At 43.6% G+C, this 18,771-nt stretch overlaps 1 protein-coding gene and 1 pseudogene across 3 annotated transcripts in view; both read left to right on the top strand.

The window, feature by feature from the left end:
- The first annotated feature begins 6,400 nt into the window (after positions 1–6,400).
- On the top strand, positions 6,401–7,567 carry LOC124247258 (AMSH-like protease; annotated as a pseudogene).
- Positions 7,568–15,349: 7,782 nt separating this feature from the next.
- Positions 15,350–18,771, top strand: part of WIPI1 (WD repeat domain, phosphoinositide interacting 1) — a 32,559-nt gene continuing 29,137 nt past the window's right edge. For all 3 annotated transcript variants that reach the window (XR_006890652.1, XM_046675997.1, XM_046675998.1), the window contains exon 1: positions 15,350–15,513. Coding sequence is in view for 2 of the 3 variants with exons in the window: in XM_046675997.1 (XP_046531953.1) it covers positions 15,434–15,513 (80 nt within the window). In the remaining variant the exon portion in view is untranslated. The remainder of the gene's footprint in view (positions 15,514–18,771) is intronic.

The following is an 18,771-nucleotide window of genomic DNA, read 5'->3' as shown; positions in this document are numbered from 1 at the left end:
TGATTTTTGAATGTTAAACTATACTTTCATTATAGAAATAAATCCAATTTAGATTTTAGAATTCTTTTAAAGACATTTTTAAAATGTTTTATTTACTTATTTAAGCAAATAGGAAAACGGGGGGGGGGGTGAGGCGTTGATTTTGAATGTTGGTGTTCTTTGGTTTTTGTTTGATGAGCTGATTGAGAAATCTTGATGCAGAGCGGCGAGAGACACCACCTGACATCCTGCTCTGTGGACCATTCATCATGTGGCCGGAGGTGGCTCTGCCTGTCTGCTGCCAGCCTTCTCACTATGGGTGACATCAGGCCACCGGAGATCAAGCAGGTCCTGGGGCACTGCTGTCCAAGTCACCTAGCCCTTGACCCCTCCTGTACACGTACGGGATGTCCAACACAGGAAACAGCTTTCTGTCGGCATCCTCTTCATTCGTTAGGAAGCACACTTCATCTTTTTAAACACAGCCACAAAATGACAGCTGACTCCCTACCTGTCCAAAGACTTAGCCCCAAGAGAAACCAGAGCGGATCTGACTTAATGCTCTAAATTTGGAAATTCACCAGGCTTAGCATTTTTCAGCTGAATTGAAGATGCTAACCTATATAAAGCCAGTATAATGTAAACTGAATATAAAAATATATTTAATGGCTTTAGAAAGATCAGCAAGAATCAAAACATTACCAATGAGTAACTGAGTACTGAGATTGTAAGTCAATATGCATTTCTTTCTCGAAGAGTTCCTTTTCTCGTTAAGTGTTAAAATTAAACAATTTAGTACCTGCACGTGTTTAAAAAGCCAAACAGTGGCAAATTCTACAAATAAAGAGTAACTTCCTTCCTACTCCATTTCCCCAGTCCCCAAGGTTTTGGGAATGGGAAGAAAACTGGAAATTACCATTTTCAGTTTCTCTCGATCTTCCCAGAAATCAACAAAGCATATCCAAGAGAGATAAGTCAATCAATTGGTAGATTGACAGATAGATCAGCAGCTAGGTCAAGAGTTCTGTCTCTTCACACTAATCAGTTCTGTATAAGTCTGAATTTAAGTACAAATGTAAATTTGTAGAGTGACATTTTTTTTTTATGATTTTATTTTTTCCTTTTTCTCTCCAAAGCCCCCCCAGTACATAGTTGTAGCTTCTTCGTTGTGGGTCCTTCTAGTTGTGGTATGTGGGACGCTGCCTCAGTGTGGTTTGATGAGCAGTGCCATGTCCGCGCCCAGGATTCGAACCAAGGAAACACTGGGCCGCCTGCAGCAGAGCGCACGAACTTGACCACTCGGCCACGGGGCCAGCCCCTGTAGAGTGACATTTTTAATATTTCTTCTAACGTCTCCTATAATTTGTAGAGATCATACAAGAAACCAAAACTTGCATCCACAGAATAATCCTTCTCAAAATTAAAAATTATTTACAGTCTGGCATTCTCCAAGAGCAGTGGACATCACTTTCAATTATATCGATTAAAAATGAAGTTGCTAAAAGTATCAAATTTGATGACATAATAAGTGAATTTGCAGAAAAGTGAGCCAGAAAAACCTAATGATCGATCAAGATATCACATTAACAAATTATTGTTATATAAAATTGTGATACTAAAATGTTATTTTTTGCAATTTGTAAGTTTATGCTGAAACTCATGTATCTCTTATCCCCATTTTGTTTTATAAGTAATGAAACATTTTTAAAGGAAAAAGCTTTATATTTTAGTGCCTTTAACAGCACTTGTTCCTGCTTTTTGAACAAGGGACACTGCATTTCCATTTTGCACTGGGCCCCATAAATTACACAGCTGGCTCTAGTTGGAAGTTCTTGGGAGTTTGGCCTGTGCCCCCTAGAATGTGGGAGGAAAAGATGTGAACACAGAACCCAGTGCCTGCTTCCTACCAGAAGAGAGTATAGCAGTGGGGGAGTTTCTACTTCAGCCATGCTAAGGTGAGGATTCATGAGCTCCTGGAGTAACAGAGGCTGGAGGAGTTATCAAAGCTGGAGCCACTGTGAAGGGCCCCACCTGTCACCTGCCAGAGCAGCGGAAAAAAGTGGCAGAGGATGGGCATTAGGGAAGAAGATGAGGAGGAGAGCCACAAGATGTCTGCCAAAGAGCACATCACCCAAATCTGGAACCAGGCCATGCAAAGGGTCCCATGAGAGCCCTCTGAATAACCTCAAATGGGGCCCATGAGAGGCCTAGGCATTTGGAGACATTTGGAGAGCCACTCTAATGGGAAAGTGTTAGGCAGAAAAGAACTACAGGGGTGTCACTGACGAGTGTCACCCTTTACCTTGTAGGGGAGGAAGACATTTCCTTCACCCACTCTAGGTCCTTCTGGCCAGGCTACGAATTAAAGTGATGTGAGACAGAATAACAGGAGAAAATCAAACATAGCTTTATAACATGTATACATGGGAGAGACTCAGGCAAACTGAGTGACTTGCCAAAATGGTAGAGGCTCTCATCTTAAATACTATCTTCAGCTAAAGACAAAGGAGGATGTTGGGGGTTGGGGAAGTCAGTTATGGTAGATTACCAGAAAAGGCACGGTAAATAAGAATAAGGTTACTATGCAGATTTAAGTCCTTGCCTTCTGCATTGATAAGAGTTTCTAGAGATAAGGTCATCCCCTCTTCTTCCTGGTACAGAGGGGTGACACTTTTAAAGATGGAGATTTCCCTTAAAAACATAAATGTCTCTTACAAAGGGTAAGTAAATTCTACTTTTCAGAGTTTCTCTCATGTCTGCAGTTTTTCAAAGTGACCAGCCCAAAATAATCCTCATGCCAAAGAGGCACATTTTGGGGTGGACAATTCCAATCCCCCACAACCTGCTACTTCCCTGTTTGGCCCCAACTTAGAAGATGGAAGGAGGAGTGGGAAGGAAGAGATGGGGAAAGAGGAAAAGAAGAGCTCAGAGGTTTTGAATTGGCTGTGAGAGGGAAGTTTTCTACTCTCTGGAAGGACTTGAAAAGTTAGGATATCTTCCCATACCACACCTCAAAGTGTACATATGGAGGAGGAAGAGACTGTAATTATAAAAATGTAATCTATCTCCTGTTTGTCCCTCCACTGAGTTCATGGAAGAAACTAGTTACATGTTCATATTAATACACACATGTTTTAATAGAAATAGACCTAGTGCTAACTTATTTTTTCATATAACAATATATCTTAGAGAGGGTTCTATGTCAGTACTAACAGAGCTAGTTGGAAGAGATGGGTAATAAACATGTAAACAAATAAAAAAAGAAGATAATTTCAGCTTGTGATACTACTTTGAAGGAAATACATAAGCTAATGTGTTAAGAATCCCTGGGGGTGGAAGGAATTGGGCTATGTGGTACTGGGAAATTAAACACCCAGGTTAAGAGGACCTAAGAATCTATACTATGTTCATGGATTGCGAAAAAAGAAGAATGGAAAGTCACAGGCTACCATGCAAACAGTCAAGGCACAAAATGGTGCAAAATAGGTGATCGTTGTCCTTGGTGTGTGGGATAAATCTCTTTTTAAAAAATAACTCTTCCACCATTCCCTAGGAGTTGCTGAAACAGGATTCTCTCAAGGGCTCAGGAGAAAGAGATCTCATCAGGAATGCCAGCGCAAGTGCGTGTTGATGTGCTCGGGGATGAAAGTCAGAGGCAGGCAGAGCGTTCCAGAGAGGGAGGTCAGACAAGGGTCATCTGTAGATAGAGGCTGACTTAAGCCACCATCTGCAGGACAGCCCCCTGGGGAGAAAGCGGGGGGAGAAGAACTGAGGGCCTAAGACATCGCCACTTTAAATACTTTAAGATATGTCTTGCCCACTTGATATCTTTCCTAAAGGTTCTTAAATAGCCTCTGGAACTAAAGTTTCATAAAAAATTAGAAACCCACCAAAGAACGTTTCTGACCTCAGAGAAATAATGAAAAGTCTAAATCACATCCATCTCAGACATGCGGCAGTGAAAACTGTCAGTCATGTTTTTGGAAAACATGCTAGCTTTTTATTCCTTGTGCTTATTTGCAACCAATAAGGGAAAATAGGAGATCATGTAGATAATAGGTACCGAAATAAACTGTGCATTCAGTTTTAGCCAATGAGCACTTGCCAGTTCGCATTTCCATTTATAACAGAGGTTCTCACTCATCAGCAATGTGTGACTGACTTAGAGCTGCTGCAGCCAGCTCAGCCCACAAGCCAGCCTCCTTTCTGATAGTGTTCCTAAAATTAAAGGAATACTCAAAACATCAAACCAGGACATTTCATTCCAGTTCTTCACCAACTGGCACATTTTCCATTACGTGTTACTTCCTCTCATGGCTTCAGCTACAACTTCTTCACCAGTGATTCTGGATCTCTCTCTCAATCCGATTTATCTACCCTATGCCCAGGATACAGATATCAACTGCCTTGGAGGCATTTCCTCTTTCATGTCAGACAGTATGTTCACAGTCAAAGGAACCAAAGGTTCTCGTTTCCAAAGCTGTTTGTGTTTCTGTATCAGCTGTGTGATGGGCCCCACTCTCCACACTAACAAGAAACCTGCATAGTTGATAACTGCTTGCTGAACAGAAGCTGGGGTGCAATTATGCCCCAGTATATCTGAAAAACTAGTGGCGCATCAAGGAGTTTTAGCTAGAAGAATGAAAGATAAAAATGGAAAGAACAAGCCGGAGAGGGCAGCCCAGGGTCTGCTTCAGAAACTGATCCTGTAAGGAAGTAGAATTTGCCACCTCAAGATGTGTCTCTTTGGCATGAGGATTATTTGGGGCTGGTTATTTTTTTAAAAACTGCGAACACAGGAGAAGCTCTGCAAACCAAGCAGAAGTTACCCTTTGTAAGAGACATTTACTTTGTAAGAGAAATCTCCATTTGTAAAGATGTCTCCTTCTCTGTAGAGGAAGAGGGGAATGACCTTATTTCTAGAAACTCTTATCAATGAGGAAGGCAGGGGCTTAAATCTACATAATAACCGTATTCTTGTTTACTGTTCCTTTTCTGGTAATCTCCCATAAGTGACTCACCCTAACCCCAACATCTTCCTTTGTCGTTAGCTGAAAATGGCATTTAAGGTGGCAGCTTTGGCCATTCTGGAAGTTACTCAGTTTTCCTGGATTTCTCCCATGTATACATGTTATCAAACTTTGTTTGATTTTCTCCTGTTATTCTCTCATGCCAATTTAATTCTTAGACCAGCCAGAAGGACCTAGAGGGTAGCGGAATTCTCTTCCTCCCCTACAATCCCTTGACCAATCTCCTTGGACTCACATTGTGTTGAAGCTGAACAAATTTCTATATGATGCCAAGCTTTGTTGCCTAGGTGTCAGAGTGTGACACAGAACGGGAGTGGGAGTCTTGAGAATATAGCAAGACTTTGGCTCAGTGAGAGCACTGGGGGACCCAGCACTACTTGGATGTCCCCAGAGTTTGCCACTTTGCAGGCACGGCATAAAACTTCAGTGTTCTTCACACCCACGGGGATGGCTATACCAATTTTAAAACACAAAACCAAAAAATAACGAGTGTTGGCAGGGACATGGAGAAATTGGAACCCTTGCACATTGCCATGGGAATGTAGAATCATTCTGTTTCTGTGGAAAACAGTTTTGCAGTTATTCAAAAAGTTAAACATAGAATTATCTTATAACTCAGTCATTCCGGTTCTAGGTATATGCTCAAGAGAGTTGAAAACAGGTACTCAAATAATTATATGTACACACATGCTCATAGTAGCACTATTCACAACAGCCAAGAGGTGGAAACAACCCAAATGTCCATCAGCTGATGAACTGATAAACGAGTTACGGTATATACATTCAATGGAATATTATTCACCCATAAAAAGAAACAAAATACTGATACACGTTACAACACGGATGAGCCTTGAAAGCATTATGCTAAGTGAAAGAAGCCAGACACAAAAAGTCACATATTGTGTAAACCCATTTGTATGAAATATCCAGAATATGTAAATCTATAGAAACAGAAAGCAGAATGGTGGGAGCTGGGAGTGGTGAGGAATGGGCTACCATTTAGACACCACTGAGGAATGAGAAGTAACTGCTTAATGGGTACAGGGTTTTCTTTTGGAGTGATGGGGATGCTTTGGAGCTGGCTAGAGGTGATGGTTACACAATAATGTGAATGTACTAAATGCCACTGAAGTGCTCATCTTAAAAAGGTTCATTTTGGAGCTCCCGAGTGGGTGAACATGTGGAGGAGCTGAGAGAGTGGCGTGTGGAGAGGGCATGGAAACTCTGCACCCCTTCCCGCGTGCCTTGCCCTATGCATCTCTTCCATCTGGCTGTTCAGGAGTTATAGCCTTTTATAGTAAACCTGTAATCTGATTCTTATGGTCCACTGTATTTCTGGTTAGATTGAAATAGCATGGTGAAGGAATTGAGAAGAAACAGTGAACACCTTTATGTTGCAGACAAAACAACATGAAGCGGCCATTTACCGCCAGTTCATCGGCTCTTTGAGATACAGAGTAGAAACGGAGAGGACGGCAGCTGTATATTTGGAAGAAGGAAACTTGGAAATGCCTTTTTTCTTTATAATCAACCTATACCTTCTTTGTAGAAAAGCTTCCCAGCCATCAAAATTACCAGCAGTGTGTAGTACCTGAAAAGCAGGATATTATGGAGAAACTGAAAGAGATTGCATTCCTAAGGACAGATGAATTGAAGAAGGAAACATAACATGAAATACCCAGAAGATTTGCAAGCAAAATCAAATTTAAAGCCGAAATTCTCAAAAAACTGGAGCATCAGAGATTGAGGGAGACAGAAGGGATGCAGATCGTTCAAATGGGCCAGTAGCAGCTGAGTGGGAGCAGTTTCTGTTTTTCAAAGATCAATTTAAGAAGCAAGAATTAGCCTGAGGTCAGATGCAAAGCCAGGAGCCTCCAGCGCTCTTGGACCGCTGTGTCCTGCTATTCCACACACCAGAACAATTCCTTGCTGAATGTATTTGCAGATCAGCCCAACAAAAGTGATGCAATCACTTATGCTAGCCACTCTCCTCCTGTAAATATGGCCTTAAAAGCAGCTACTACTCCAAATGCTGTTCGGAATTTAGTGGTTAAAGTGCTGCGATGTGTAGTTTTTATCAAAAGATCTTGGCCGCAAACTTCTGCAGCAGGCAGAATCTAATACAGTGAGAGGAACAGAAACCCATGAAATATTCTGTGGAAAACTCATGCATAATGAATTCACTATTACCCACATAATTGCGCCAAAGCGGTCTGCAGAACTTGACTGCTGCGACATGGAGAATGTAGAAGAGTTATGCCATGTTCAGGATCAACACAATCTCCTCGCTCTGGGATGAATCCCTGACCTAAAACTGCCTTCTTATCCAGAGTCGGTCTTCACACTGTTCCTATCAGCTCACGTCACCCGAGGCTATTGACATTGTTTGTTAATGAAAGCATAAAGACATTGGCATGTTCAGGCTCACCAGTGCTGGCATGCTTGAGATTTCCTCTTGTAAAAAGAAGGGCTTTCATCCGCATGCCAAGGACTCCAGGCTGTTCAGCATATGCAAACACGGGTTGGTAAAACACAGAAAGATAATTGTTCCGGACTGAGGTGATATCTCCCGAAATCTACCCTTCGACACGTGGTTGCTAAATTTTCTTAAGATGTTTCCAGAAATGACTGATACTTTATATTTATACGTTTTAGATCAGAAAGTTTGATATTTATTGCTCTTGCACATTTTGAAGTTTTGTTTTTGGGTTGCTCTGTTTTAAGAGAGGTCACAGTGGTGTTAAATCAATACCTATTAATGTACCCACATACTACGACCAGATAATACATGGTGCTGCAAACAAACAAAAGGTGAATTTTATATGAATTTCACCTCCATAAAAAAATTGTTCAGTGTAATTCACCACATTAACATAAAGTCAGAGGCAACATAAATGATCATTTCAATGAAAGCAGAAAAGTATTGGGAACAAAACACTTAGGTGTCACCACAGCGGACACCAGCAGTCCTGGCATTAATGAAGCCTCATCCTCAAGGGCCTCCAGGGGCAGGAACAAACATGCACGTGCTCATACCCAAAAAGGCAGGTCCCTGCACGTGTGAGGCATTTCCAAGGACTTCCAGTCATTCCTGGGGAAGGCTTTGAAGGGAACGGGGTGTCCTAGTGAAGGTAGGGGTGAGACCCAGGGAAATTTGGAGAACTGATGACACAACCTCATTTCCACTAAGAAGTCAGCGAGGCCTGAGGAAACTAGTTACACTCGACAGCCACTCTACATGTTGACCTGTTTCTTCCCGTTCCCACATCTAATAGGCCCATGAGTCTATAGCTTCCACCCCCATGCCCCAGCCATCACCTGAGTTCAGGTCTAATAATCTCTACCCTCCCACCTCGTCTCTGCCTCTACTTACCCACCTCTCCTCTGCATCCTCTACTTCCGCTGCCACCACGGGCTTTCTAAGAGGCAAGTCTATCTAGTGGATTGCCATTGCTTACGTGCTTGCTACAACTCAAGAGTGCTGAGGAAATACACATGATTTTGCCTAGAACCAAACTGGTTTTTCTCCAGACATCTGCACCTTGCCTGAAAAATCCAGGGAGGCCCAGGGCGGGAGGGAAGGGCAAGAAGCCCCAACCAAACCAAGTGGGCCCACGGCCAAATGTTCAGCCAAAAATATTAGCATCAGGAGGGACTAGACAAACAAGATCAATTTATAAAAATAATGCACACCTCCTATTTTAAAAACAAAATACAGTCCTCACCCCTTTCGATGATCATACGCTGTTTTCTAATTGGTACACAAAACATTTTAGGTGGGGTGCAATGTCTCAGCTTTAGATTCACAGAATTTTATAATAGGAAGTAATCATTTTGTCCAGCTTTTCTTAAACTTTGTTCTACAAAACACTCATGGCTGATGACAATTATAAGTAAAGATCACCAGCTTCAGCCAATCAATGTTAGCTTTATTAACTCACTGCAGAGAGGCACTGTGAACACCCAGTGAACCATGGGGTGTCTCAGTAAGAGGCTGTGGGAAGGGGCTTTTTGTCAGGTTTGAGTTTGTGCTGAGTGATTCTAAGGCGGGAAGGGTAAGAGAAACTGGAATCAAGCCAGGGTTGGATCTGGACATGAAGCAGGCGGTTTGATCATCGAGTATCTCAGAAATCTTAGTTCAGGAGGTGGGAGGAATGGGGACAGTCTAGGGGAGGCACTGACAAGAAAGAATCAGTCACTCACTGTTAGTCATTCTGCAGCTGTGGTGTGGCGTTGGGAAAAACACTATTTTCTGTTGGCCTTGCGCTGGCCCTGTTTATGACCGTCGGGAACTTCACAGTCAGCTTATCAGGGCTGATTCACTCTCTCAGATCCGACAAGAAGTTAGTGGGTGTTCCTGGAAGAAAGAGATGAAAATAAGCCTGGAAGGTACTCATTAAACAATGTTAAATAAATATAATTCTGGGCTTTCTGGAGCTTTTAATGTGCTAAAGTGAATTTTGAATCTCCCCAAGACACCATCAGTTTATTCTCAACACAGCTGCCTGAGTGATTCTATTCAAATATAAGCCAAAACGTCCAGTGGTTTCTCATCCCTCCCACCCCGCAGCATTACCATTCTGACCTCTTTTCCTATTTATTCTGCCCCCTCCTCTCTCTGGTCCAGCCACCTGGCCTCCTCCGTGTTTCACAGGCGCTTGTGTTCCTTCAGCCAGGAATGCCGTTCCCCACACTGCTGCATAACCTGCTCCTTCCTCTCCTTCAGGTCGTTCAAGTGCAAGCTTCCAGTGAGGACTTCCCTGCCCACTCTCTATAAAACCTACCCTGCCCCCAACACTTCCGAATGCCCTTTCATTATTCTTTCTTCTTAGCACTCGTCGCCAGCTAAGATACTGTCCATTTTATTGTCCCCGTTTATGGTCTCTCTGCGCATGTGGGCTGGGATGTTTATTTATTTTCTCCCACGGTGCCTCCCCGGGACCTGGAACTACGGCAGGTGCATAAAAGGCACGTGATACAAACTTGTCAAATGAGTGACTAAGCAAACCCCTTCCAAACTTCTCCCCGAGCAGAGGAAGTGGTGAGGGAGGCCTCTGTGTTTTCCACGTATAGACAGTAAAGAGGTTGTGGAAGAACACATGGGGAGCCTGGGGGACGACCCTGCCAGGGCGTAAGGATCAGCTCTCCTATCTTCTCACTCCAGCCTGAATAATTACCGCAGATCACTAGATGGCACTGTTCACCAAGAATCGCGGGATTCTGCGCACTCTCCCAGGCTCCCCTAAGGCCTTTAAAATCACTGATCCCAGAGATGAAAAATTCCAAGGAATAGTTACTACTCCCTATGCCATGGCTCTAGATCGGGAGGAAACCCGGAGTCTACAGCACCACTATCAATTGGCCACCCCCAACCATGAGCACAGGTTAACCCTTTGCTTGGGAGCAAAAGATGTTTTTAAATACTTCTAGTAGTACCCCTGGCAAATGTAAGAAAGCTTTGGCCCCCGTTGAAAAGCTGCAGGACTCCCCATTGGACTTGACCTTGGCCTTCTGGGCACGGTGCTGCCACTTTTGCTCTACCCTTGCATCCCTGTCCCTTTGTAGGATAGAGGACAGGTTAGGATGCCAATTCTATTCCTAGCCTTGAGCCACAGCAGTCTGAGAGGCAGCATGGAATGGCAACCTGGAAATCTGGTGGAGGGGACTGAGTGCAAACTACATCTCCATCACAAACTGCCCTGGGACCTTTAGCAACTTATCCAATCTCTCTCAACCTTGGTTTACACAGCTGTGTAATGGGGATAAAATCTCCTGGACAGGACAGACGTAGTGAGCATTCAATGAGAAGATGTATGAGGCTTCAAGCCAAGCTTTCTATAGAGTTTTGTTTTCTATTTCTAGACATCACTTACATATATACTCTAACACCAAAGTCAGGGTGATTGGCTGGCCTGATTAACCCTTCTCTGTCATCTTGGCTGGTCTTAAGATGTTCCAGGGAACAAAAATTCCGTGATTGAACCTTTCTACATGGTCTTCAATAATAGACCCTTAGCTCCAGGTCTGTCTGCAAATGCACACGTGGAACGCTAACGTCTTCATGAATCTCAGCCCATCAGCAAGTATTTGTGGAGAATTTGTGATTTGCCTTGGTGTTTTAGGAAGATAATTCTGGAAGCAAAAATGAGACAGACGGGGGAGAAGATGAAGACGAAGACATCAGTTCACTCTTTAGTGAAATATCATTGTTTCTTACTCTTGAGAGGAAATATATAAGCCAAGGAATATTAGAATGGTTGTTGGGTTTTGCTCCCTGCCCTCCTTTTTTAATCAAGAAAGCCAGAAATAATGGTTCCTCTCTGGGGACACATAATAGGGACTGTTCATGCACTGCCACCACACTCTTCCACACAGACGGTGCCTATGATTAGTAACAAAAAAGCCCAGATGTGTCTGCTGCCCAGCCATACCTCTGGCTGGGGACTTTCTGTTTGCCAACTCAATCATCTCCTTTTCCAGAAATCACCCTACAGTTCAACCCCTCCCCTCCTACTCTAGAACCATCTAGCTGGCTCCTTGAGCTTCCTGCGCATTGTGACACATCATCCTTCCTTCTCCCCAACCCCTAAGTCTTACCTATTCTATATTGTCCCCAGAACCATGCTCCTTTACTCTTTTCTCAAAGTTCTACCATACACTTGTCCATTATGACTCTCCTCTTTCCCAGGTCATGTTCTGAGTGTGTTGAAACATATCAGAGAAGAAAAAGGAGATTGTTTCCTGTGACTTGATTTTATAAAAATAGAATGGCTTTTATAAAAAGAAGAGGACAAGAGTGGTATTTTCTCACCTAGTAGTTACTCTAATTATAGACAGTTGGGTGTTATGGGCAACCATATTGGGTGACATGAAGGTTGCATCAGACAGGATGTCTCATTTCCAACTTCCCCTGTTAATGCCCTGTGCATGCCCTAATCACCATTTTAAAATTACAACCTCATTGTTACACAAATAGGAAGCCTTCCCATTAGCTGAATTGTGGCCTGCCACTTTGTATTACCAAGGATGCTTGATTCCCAGAGCTCGGCTTTATTCTTCCAGATTTCATTGATTTACTGTTTCCCTAGAAATAATGGACATTTTGTCTGGGAAAACATAGACACTTAGGAATTTCAACTGGAAGAAGGAGAGAAAGCTGAAATCTTGTTCCCAGTGTGGTAAAGTGCTGTGTTCCCTCCTTGCTCCAGATATCCTTTACTTCTGTTATTTCACATTGCAATTTCCGTTCCAAGAACATGGAAGGACTAGGATGCCATAAGCCCAACATTCAAATCAGGAGTTTCCTCTCCCATAGAATGATCAGCTTGACATGAAATGAATTTAGACCTCTGAACTGATTTATAACCTTTTCCTTGGCTTTTTATACAAATGGACTTCTGAGAATTCTTTGTTCCAGGGTGGAGCCTCTCAAAGAGTCTGCTCATGCCTCTAACAGAGGTCACAAACTGGCCCTCCACAAACCACATCCAGCCAGCTGATGTATTTAGTTTGGCCCACATCGTGTTTTTTAAAAGTAAGAATTAGTTGTCAACATTTTAACTTTTTACATAAAAATAGAGGTTTATATAAAATAAAAATAGATTTCTACAAATATAAATTTATATAAAAATACAGATTTCAGTATTGTCTTGGGAAAAATAAAACCAGGGGAGGCAGCCCTGGGACGTTATTTCCACATGGGTAGTGGTGGATGGTGGACCATTAACCCAGAAAGAAACATACAAGAGGGATCATTCACAGGAAGGGTAGAGCTGGGAAGATGATCTGTTTTCTCCCTGCCTACATCTCTAGGTCTGAAACAGTTCCAATGAGCATTCACTTCTGCCACCTTAACATGTCTGAAACTAAATGCATCTTCCTAAATACCTGGCCAAACATCCGGTTTCTGAAAACAGTGCAAAGGACTTCCCCTTTCCTAACCATGGAATCAGCTTTGACTCTTCCCTCTTCTTCCCCGCCACGCCCCCTCCCCATCGGCCACCGTACCCTGTGGTTTATTCTCTCAAAACTCCACCGAGCAAGAAGATATCTACCAGCCACATGAGCACTTAAAATGTGGCTAGTACAAATTGAGATAGGCTGTAAGTGAGAAAAACACACTGGGTTTTAAATACTTATGCTAAAAAAATAATAGTCGAAACTAGTGGATTAATAATTTTACATTGATTACCTATTAAAATGCTATTTTTGACATGGTTTAAATATATTATTAAAATTAATTTGCCCATTTCTTTTTACCTTTTTTAACGTGGCTTCTAGAAAATTTAAAATTACATTTGGAGTTCATATCTGTGGCTCACATTATCTTTCTATTGGACAGCATTGCCTCAAAATATTTCCTGGTGTGACGTGATCGAGGTGCTAATTATCACTACAGTGGCAATCATATTACAATATATAAATGTATCAAATAAATATGTTGTAAACCTTAAATTTACACAAAGTTGTATGTCAAATACATTTCAATAAAAAAGAATCTCTCTTGGGTTTGTCCTAACATCTCTGGCATTGCTGCCATCCAATAATGTAGTGTCTCACCTCCCTTCACTCCTTGAATTTCACATTAGTATAGGCTTTCCCTCCTTCTAATCTGTTCTGCACACCCTGACCGAGCTTATCTGCTTAAAACGTTGCTTTTATCTTAAAACACTCCTACTCAAAAACTAACACCAGCTCCCAACTCTACCCCACAAAGTCCAAACCCTTGGCTGTAACAACTTCCACTTTAAAAACCTTATTGTGCACTTTATGAAATTCTCCCAACCACCTAACACCTAGCATGCCAGACCATTGGCTTTCTAAACAGAATAGAAAGGACTGCGGCATTTGGCTGAGCTGGGAGTGGGGAGGAGAAGCACTTTTGATCTGAAAGGTTACAAAAACGATGCAGTTAAAGCAACCAGACAGCAGCTCTTCTCACCAGAGATGGTTTATACAACACTCCACAACCAAGTGAAGAATAATCAACATCTGTTCATCTATGAGCTGAACTATTTTTACATCAGTTTAGAGAATGAATAATAGCAGTGAGAGAAGAAACTGTTATATTTGCATTTCAGAAAACCAAAACTGAAAATCCAACCAGAAAAGCTGAAGTAAAATAGTCCTCATCACTCATCCATTGTAGGTCCAAGTTTCCTATATACATATATATAGCCTTGTCACAAAATAGATAAATTTGAATTACGCCAATTTGAAATGCTGTGGTATAAAATAATTAAAATATCCTTTCAACTCAAAATTTGAAAAGCATGAATTAAAAACTCATCAGGAATTATATAAATCCAAAGCTAACAGAGCTACTGATTCATCAGCTGTGTGGGTAAGTCTCCATGGCAACATGCATTTAGCTTGGGCAGAGAGACTCTTGTCAGGATTCATCCCAAACTGTGGGAGTTTTGAATTGTGTTGTCTTCAAGACTTCATCCCTTTCATAAAGCCATCATCCTATACACATGTTCTTTTATTTTTTCAGTTACAGATCAAACAGGGTTTGCCAAACACTGTCTAGCAGAGTCATTGGGTGCACGGGTCTTGAAAGGAGACAAATCCACATTCTACTATTTATTGTGTTATTGTAGACAGATTGTAGCAGTTCCAAGCTTCACTTGCCGATTCTTTAAATTGGGCATAATTATACTTTCCCTATAAAGTTTTATAAGAATTCAATGAGATAATACACACAGTTAATACAGTGCTTGGCATGTAGTAAGAGTTCTCAAAGGCAGGGCAATTGTAAAGATAACTTCCTATCTGGCCTATGCATCCTTGTTTTAGAAACTTTTCTCAAAGTAGCTTGAAGACTCTATAAAAGGGTGGGGCTCCGGTGTCTAACGCTTCCTACTAAACTCTGTAGGTTGAATAGAAAGTCACACATGACGGGGCTTTGGGTGGGGTGGTAACGAGCGCGTCTGCCTGTCCCGTTTCTGCGGCAGCCGCGACTCAGATGCAGGATTGGAGCTAGCAGGTCCGGGCCAAGCTGCACTCGTGCTTCCCTTCTCTGGCTTCGCCGGGCAGCTGAGGCAATGAAAACACCACCACGTGGCCTGCAGCGTCTGCGTCACGCGCCTTCGCCCAATGGTGAGTCGCGTCACGGAGCTGGGGGCGGGTCGCCAGCAGGGAGGTTCCGCCCACAGCCGTCGCCAATTGGCCAAGGGAGCGCCGCCGGCAGGGGTTCATGGCCAATAGCGGCCGGCGGTGGGGGCCCCGCCCTCTAGGCTGCTCAGCTCCGTGGGGGCTGGCAGGAGGGGCGGGGCGGAGCGAGGAGGGGTGGAGCGAAGCGGGGACGGGGCGGGGCTAGGGCGGAGGGGGGCCGGCGACCCGGCCCGCGGAGCCGGCGCCAGCGGGCTGCTGAGGTGGCTGTCGCCGGCTCGGAGTTGCGGCTTCCCCGGGTCGAGTCGCCGATGGAAGCCGAGGCCGCGGATAGCCCCCCGGGCGGGGTCAAGGCGGCGCTCAGCTGCTTCTCTTTCAACCAGGACTGCACGTAAGCCGCAGCGCCAACCTGGCCGGGAGGTTGGGGACAAAAATGTCGCGACCAGGGGTGTTGTCCTGTCGGCAACTTGTAGCAAGAGGCGCGGGCCGACGCCCCAAGAGGCCGTCGACGGGACAGCCGATGGCTACCCCGACGGGTTCGGGTCTTGGGAGCCCCCCGCTCCTTCCCCCTCCCCAGCCCCCACCCCCGGTGCCGGCGGAGAGCCAGGAGGGCCGGTCGAGGGTGAAGGGAGGGAGTTAGCAAGGGGAGTGGGGCTGGAGAAGGCTAAGGAAGAGGGGGAAGGGACGAGTGACCAAAGTGGGGGTCTGGGGAAGGAGGGGCAGTGACCAAAACAAAGGAAATGGGAAGGGAGGGGGAAGTTGCCAGTTGACCCAAGACGAGGTAGATGGGGCCCAGGAAGATGGGAGTACAGGAAAAACTTTCCCATTTGTCCTTGAGCATCTCAACGTGGCATTTGGGCAGGGCCTCGGACAAAGAGGCAGCCTATCCCCGCGGCCTACCCAGGGCCGGCCCCTGTCCCAGCCCCAGCGCTGGGCATCTCGCCTGCCCGCTCTGGATGTCAGAAACCTTTCCATTGCTCTCAGCGTGTTGTCACATAGCCCACTCAGCGAGGCAGAGTCTCCTTCTTGGAGTCCAAGAGCCCTTTGCCGGGCCCAGGCTGCCTTCTTCGAGAAGCATGAGCTCCACCCTGTTGCTTTTTGAGTGGCTTTTTAATGTTTCACCTTGATGTTCACATTTGGACTTTGGCCAGAGAGCTCGCAGTTACTGAACTGTGTTTCAGACATCTGGAAGATTCCGTCGCTGAGAAGCCTGTTTCCTTCTCTCTTTTGGAATTGTGGGACGCCAGCCCTGGGGAACCCTATGGAATAATCTGTTTGGAATGTGCACCCAGAGCATCAGGCAGGGATGACCACTTCCCAGTTTCCCACTTCCTGATGTACCAGTTTCTCTTGTGTTCCTTGTTTGAAGTCGGCTTCAGACTTTGGCTGCCAGGGACTGGGCTATGCTAATATTGAACATTCGGTCCTGTAATTAAGGCCATCATGTACCATAAGCAACTCTGGCTTCCATTCCTTTTGTGTTTCTGTTTAAAAACACCCTATGCCAAACAATATGCCTTTGTTCAAAAAAAAAAAAAACTGTGTAATCGGATAGCTGGACAGCTTAGTTTGATGAGTGACTTTCAAGCTTTCCTTGACTGCAACCCACAATGAGAAATACGTGTAGCAACATTGCCCGGTATCCATATCGTATAATATCACTGAAAAGCCAGTCACAAAATGGTGTTTACCTTTGTTATATGCAAAACCCTCTGATATTTTCTATTTCCTTTCCTTTAAAGCTGTTTGTGACTCACTGAATTGTTTTTAGGATCCACTCATGGGTTGAGACCCAAAGTTGACAAAAATGATGGTCTAGATAAAATTCTGATGTTTTGTAAGAAACATTTTGCAAGAGGGGCTGGCTGTTGAAATGCCTGGGTGTTTTCCTTCCCAACTGAACACAGGTTAAGGAGGGGAGGGGAGTTGGTTTGCTTACTGATAGTAAATGTTGTAAATTCTGCTTTATTAGTTTTTTTTAAGTGCTGTTAATTTTCACTCTAGTTAAGTCCTAGGTTTCTGTAGCAATTGGATAAGAATGTTATTTTCAAAACCGTAGGGTGCTTTGAAAGTTAATTTCCTTAGTCCCTACTGTCAGTTCTGTTTTCTTGGATGAAGGTTCTGCTGGGCAGCTCTGTCTCACCTATAAATAAAAGTTTTTGTCACAGCCAGTTGCTTTGCATCACAGAGGACATGACATTGGATTTTAAAATAAGGCAAGCCCCTTACTGAATCCATTTAGGAGTATCAGTGTGTCTTTTTCTATAAGTGTAGGCTGAGTTTGGGAGCCAGGATTTCTGCAGAAGGTGAATGAAGACAGCTAAACCTCGCCAGTCTCCTTCACTCACACTTCGTGCTTGGCACTGTGCTAAACACTCTCAGTACATTTTTTCATTTGATTAGTGATGTGTATTTGTCCCAAACGCTATTTCTGTGAGAGGTAATGAGAATTTTTTTTTTCTTCAGAAAGGCCTTATGGATAAAATAAGGTCTAAGTCTGAATCCCTTGATTCAGTCTTTGGTAGCCATTGATCAATCATTCAAAACATAATAGTGATCACGCCACCATTTTCTCATATATAAAATTCTTCTGTTCCAGGAGCAAGGCTTATGTTTGAAAATTACCTTAAATTGCCAGCACTTTTGCTTAATAAGACTCTAGTTACAGTATTTTTTCCCCTTGCAAGCTTTCGAGACCTCGGTTTATAACTAAATGCATTAATATTTATGTGAAAAGTTTAAAAATAGTCATCCCTACAGAGTATATTTTGAAGTTTTAAGAGGCTGCAGTGCCTTTCCAGTGCAGTTTGTCATCACTGACGCTGTGGTTCGGGATGCCAAACCCAGTTCTAAGTGCACTGCTGCTCTTATGCAAATATCTGCCACACCAGCTTAGCCGCTCAGCAGACTGGAGAAGCAGCTACCTCGCTGAGGAAAAGTTGACTGTAGTCGCCTCTCCCTGTGTCCCAGAGAAGAACTAACGTTTGGGTAGAAAAAAAAGATCCCAGGGAAATCATGTGACCTTCTCTTTTTTAGGCTAGTGAAACCAGAGCTCTGGCGACCAAAGGTTGTGGCAGTAAGCTGCTTATTTTAGCATATGCTTTCCTGTGAAGAACAAATCTCAGCTTTTCATATATTTGTTTTAAATGAGGAAGTTGGACTAATTTTTAGGCCCACAGGGACCATTTCAGAGTCCATTATCTCCGACATCCATTTTCCCAGGATGGAAATGCTCAGGGTCAGACTTCTTCTTCTGAGTGTGCTCTGTGTAAGAGTTGTTCATCACTTAAGTGTGGGGGGCAAAGAAGGAGAGAGCCAGACAGGGATGCCAAGCCGCTGAACAAAATTGACTCGCTGATTTCATCCTGAGGCCAGGGAAACCTGGGTTCACACTCTGTCTTCATCTATTGGTTGAAAAGTGAAAAGTTAAGAAAACAAGATTTTTTTTTTTAGCCCACATTGTCTCAGATAAGTGTTTCGTTTGGTCTTATTTGTTGGTTGTGATGCTAGCTTTGTGGAACAGAGAATAAAGCAGAGTTCTCAATTCTGGCTGCACACTAGAATACTTGAACTTGAAAAAAAAAATCCAATTAAATAAAAAGCTCAGGGTTGGGTGAGCAGGGGTAGACGGTCATGAGTATTTTTTGAA

Source organism: Equus quagga, chromosome 11 (genome assembly GCF_021613505.1).
Source record: "Equus quagga isolate Etosha38 chromosome 11, UCLA_HA_Equagga_1.0, whole genome shotgun sequence".
NCBI classification, from domain to species: domain Eukaryota; kingdom Metazoa; phylum Chordata; class Mammalia; order Perissodactyla; family Equidae; genus Equus; species Equus quagga.
This window is presented reverse-complemented; position numbering and strand designations above follow the sequence as displayed.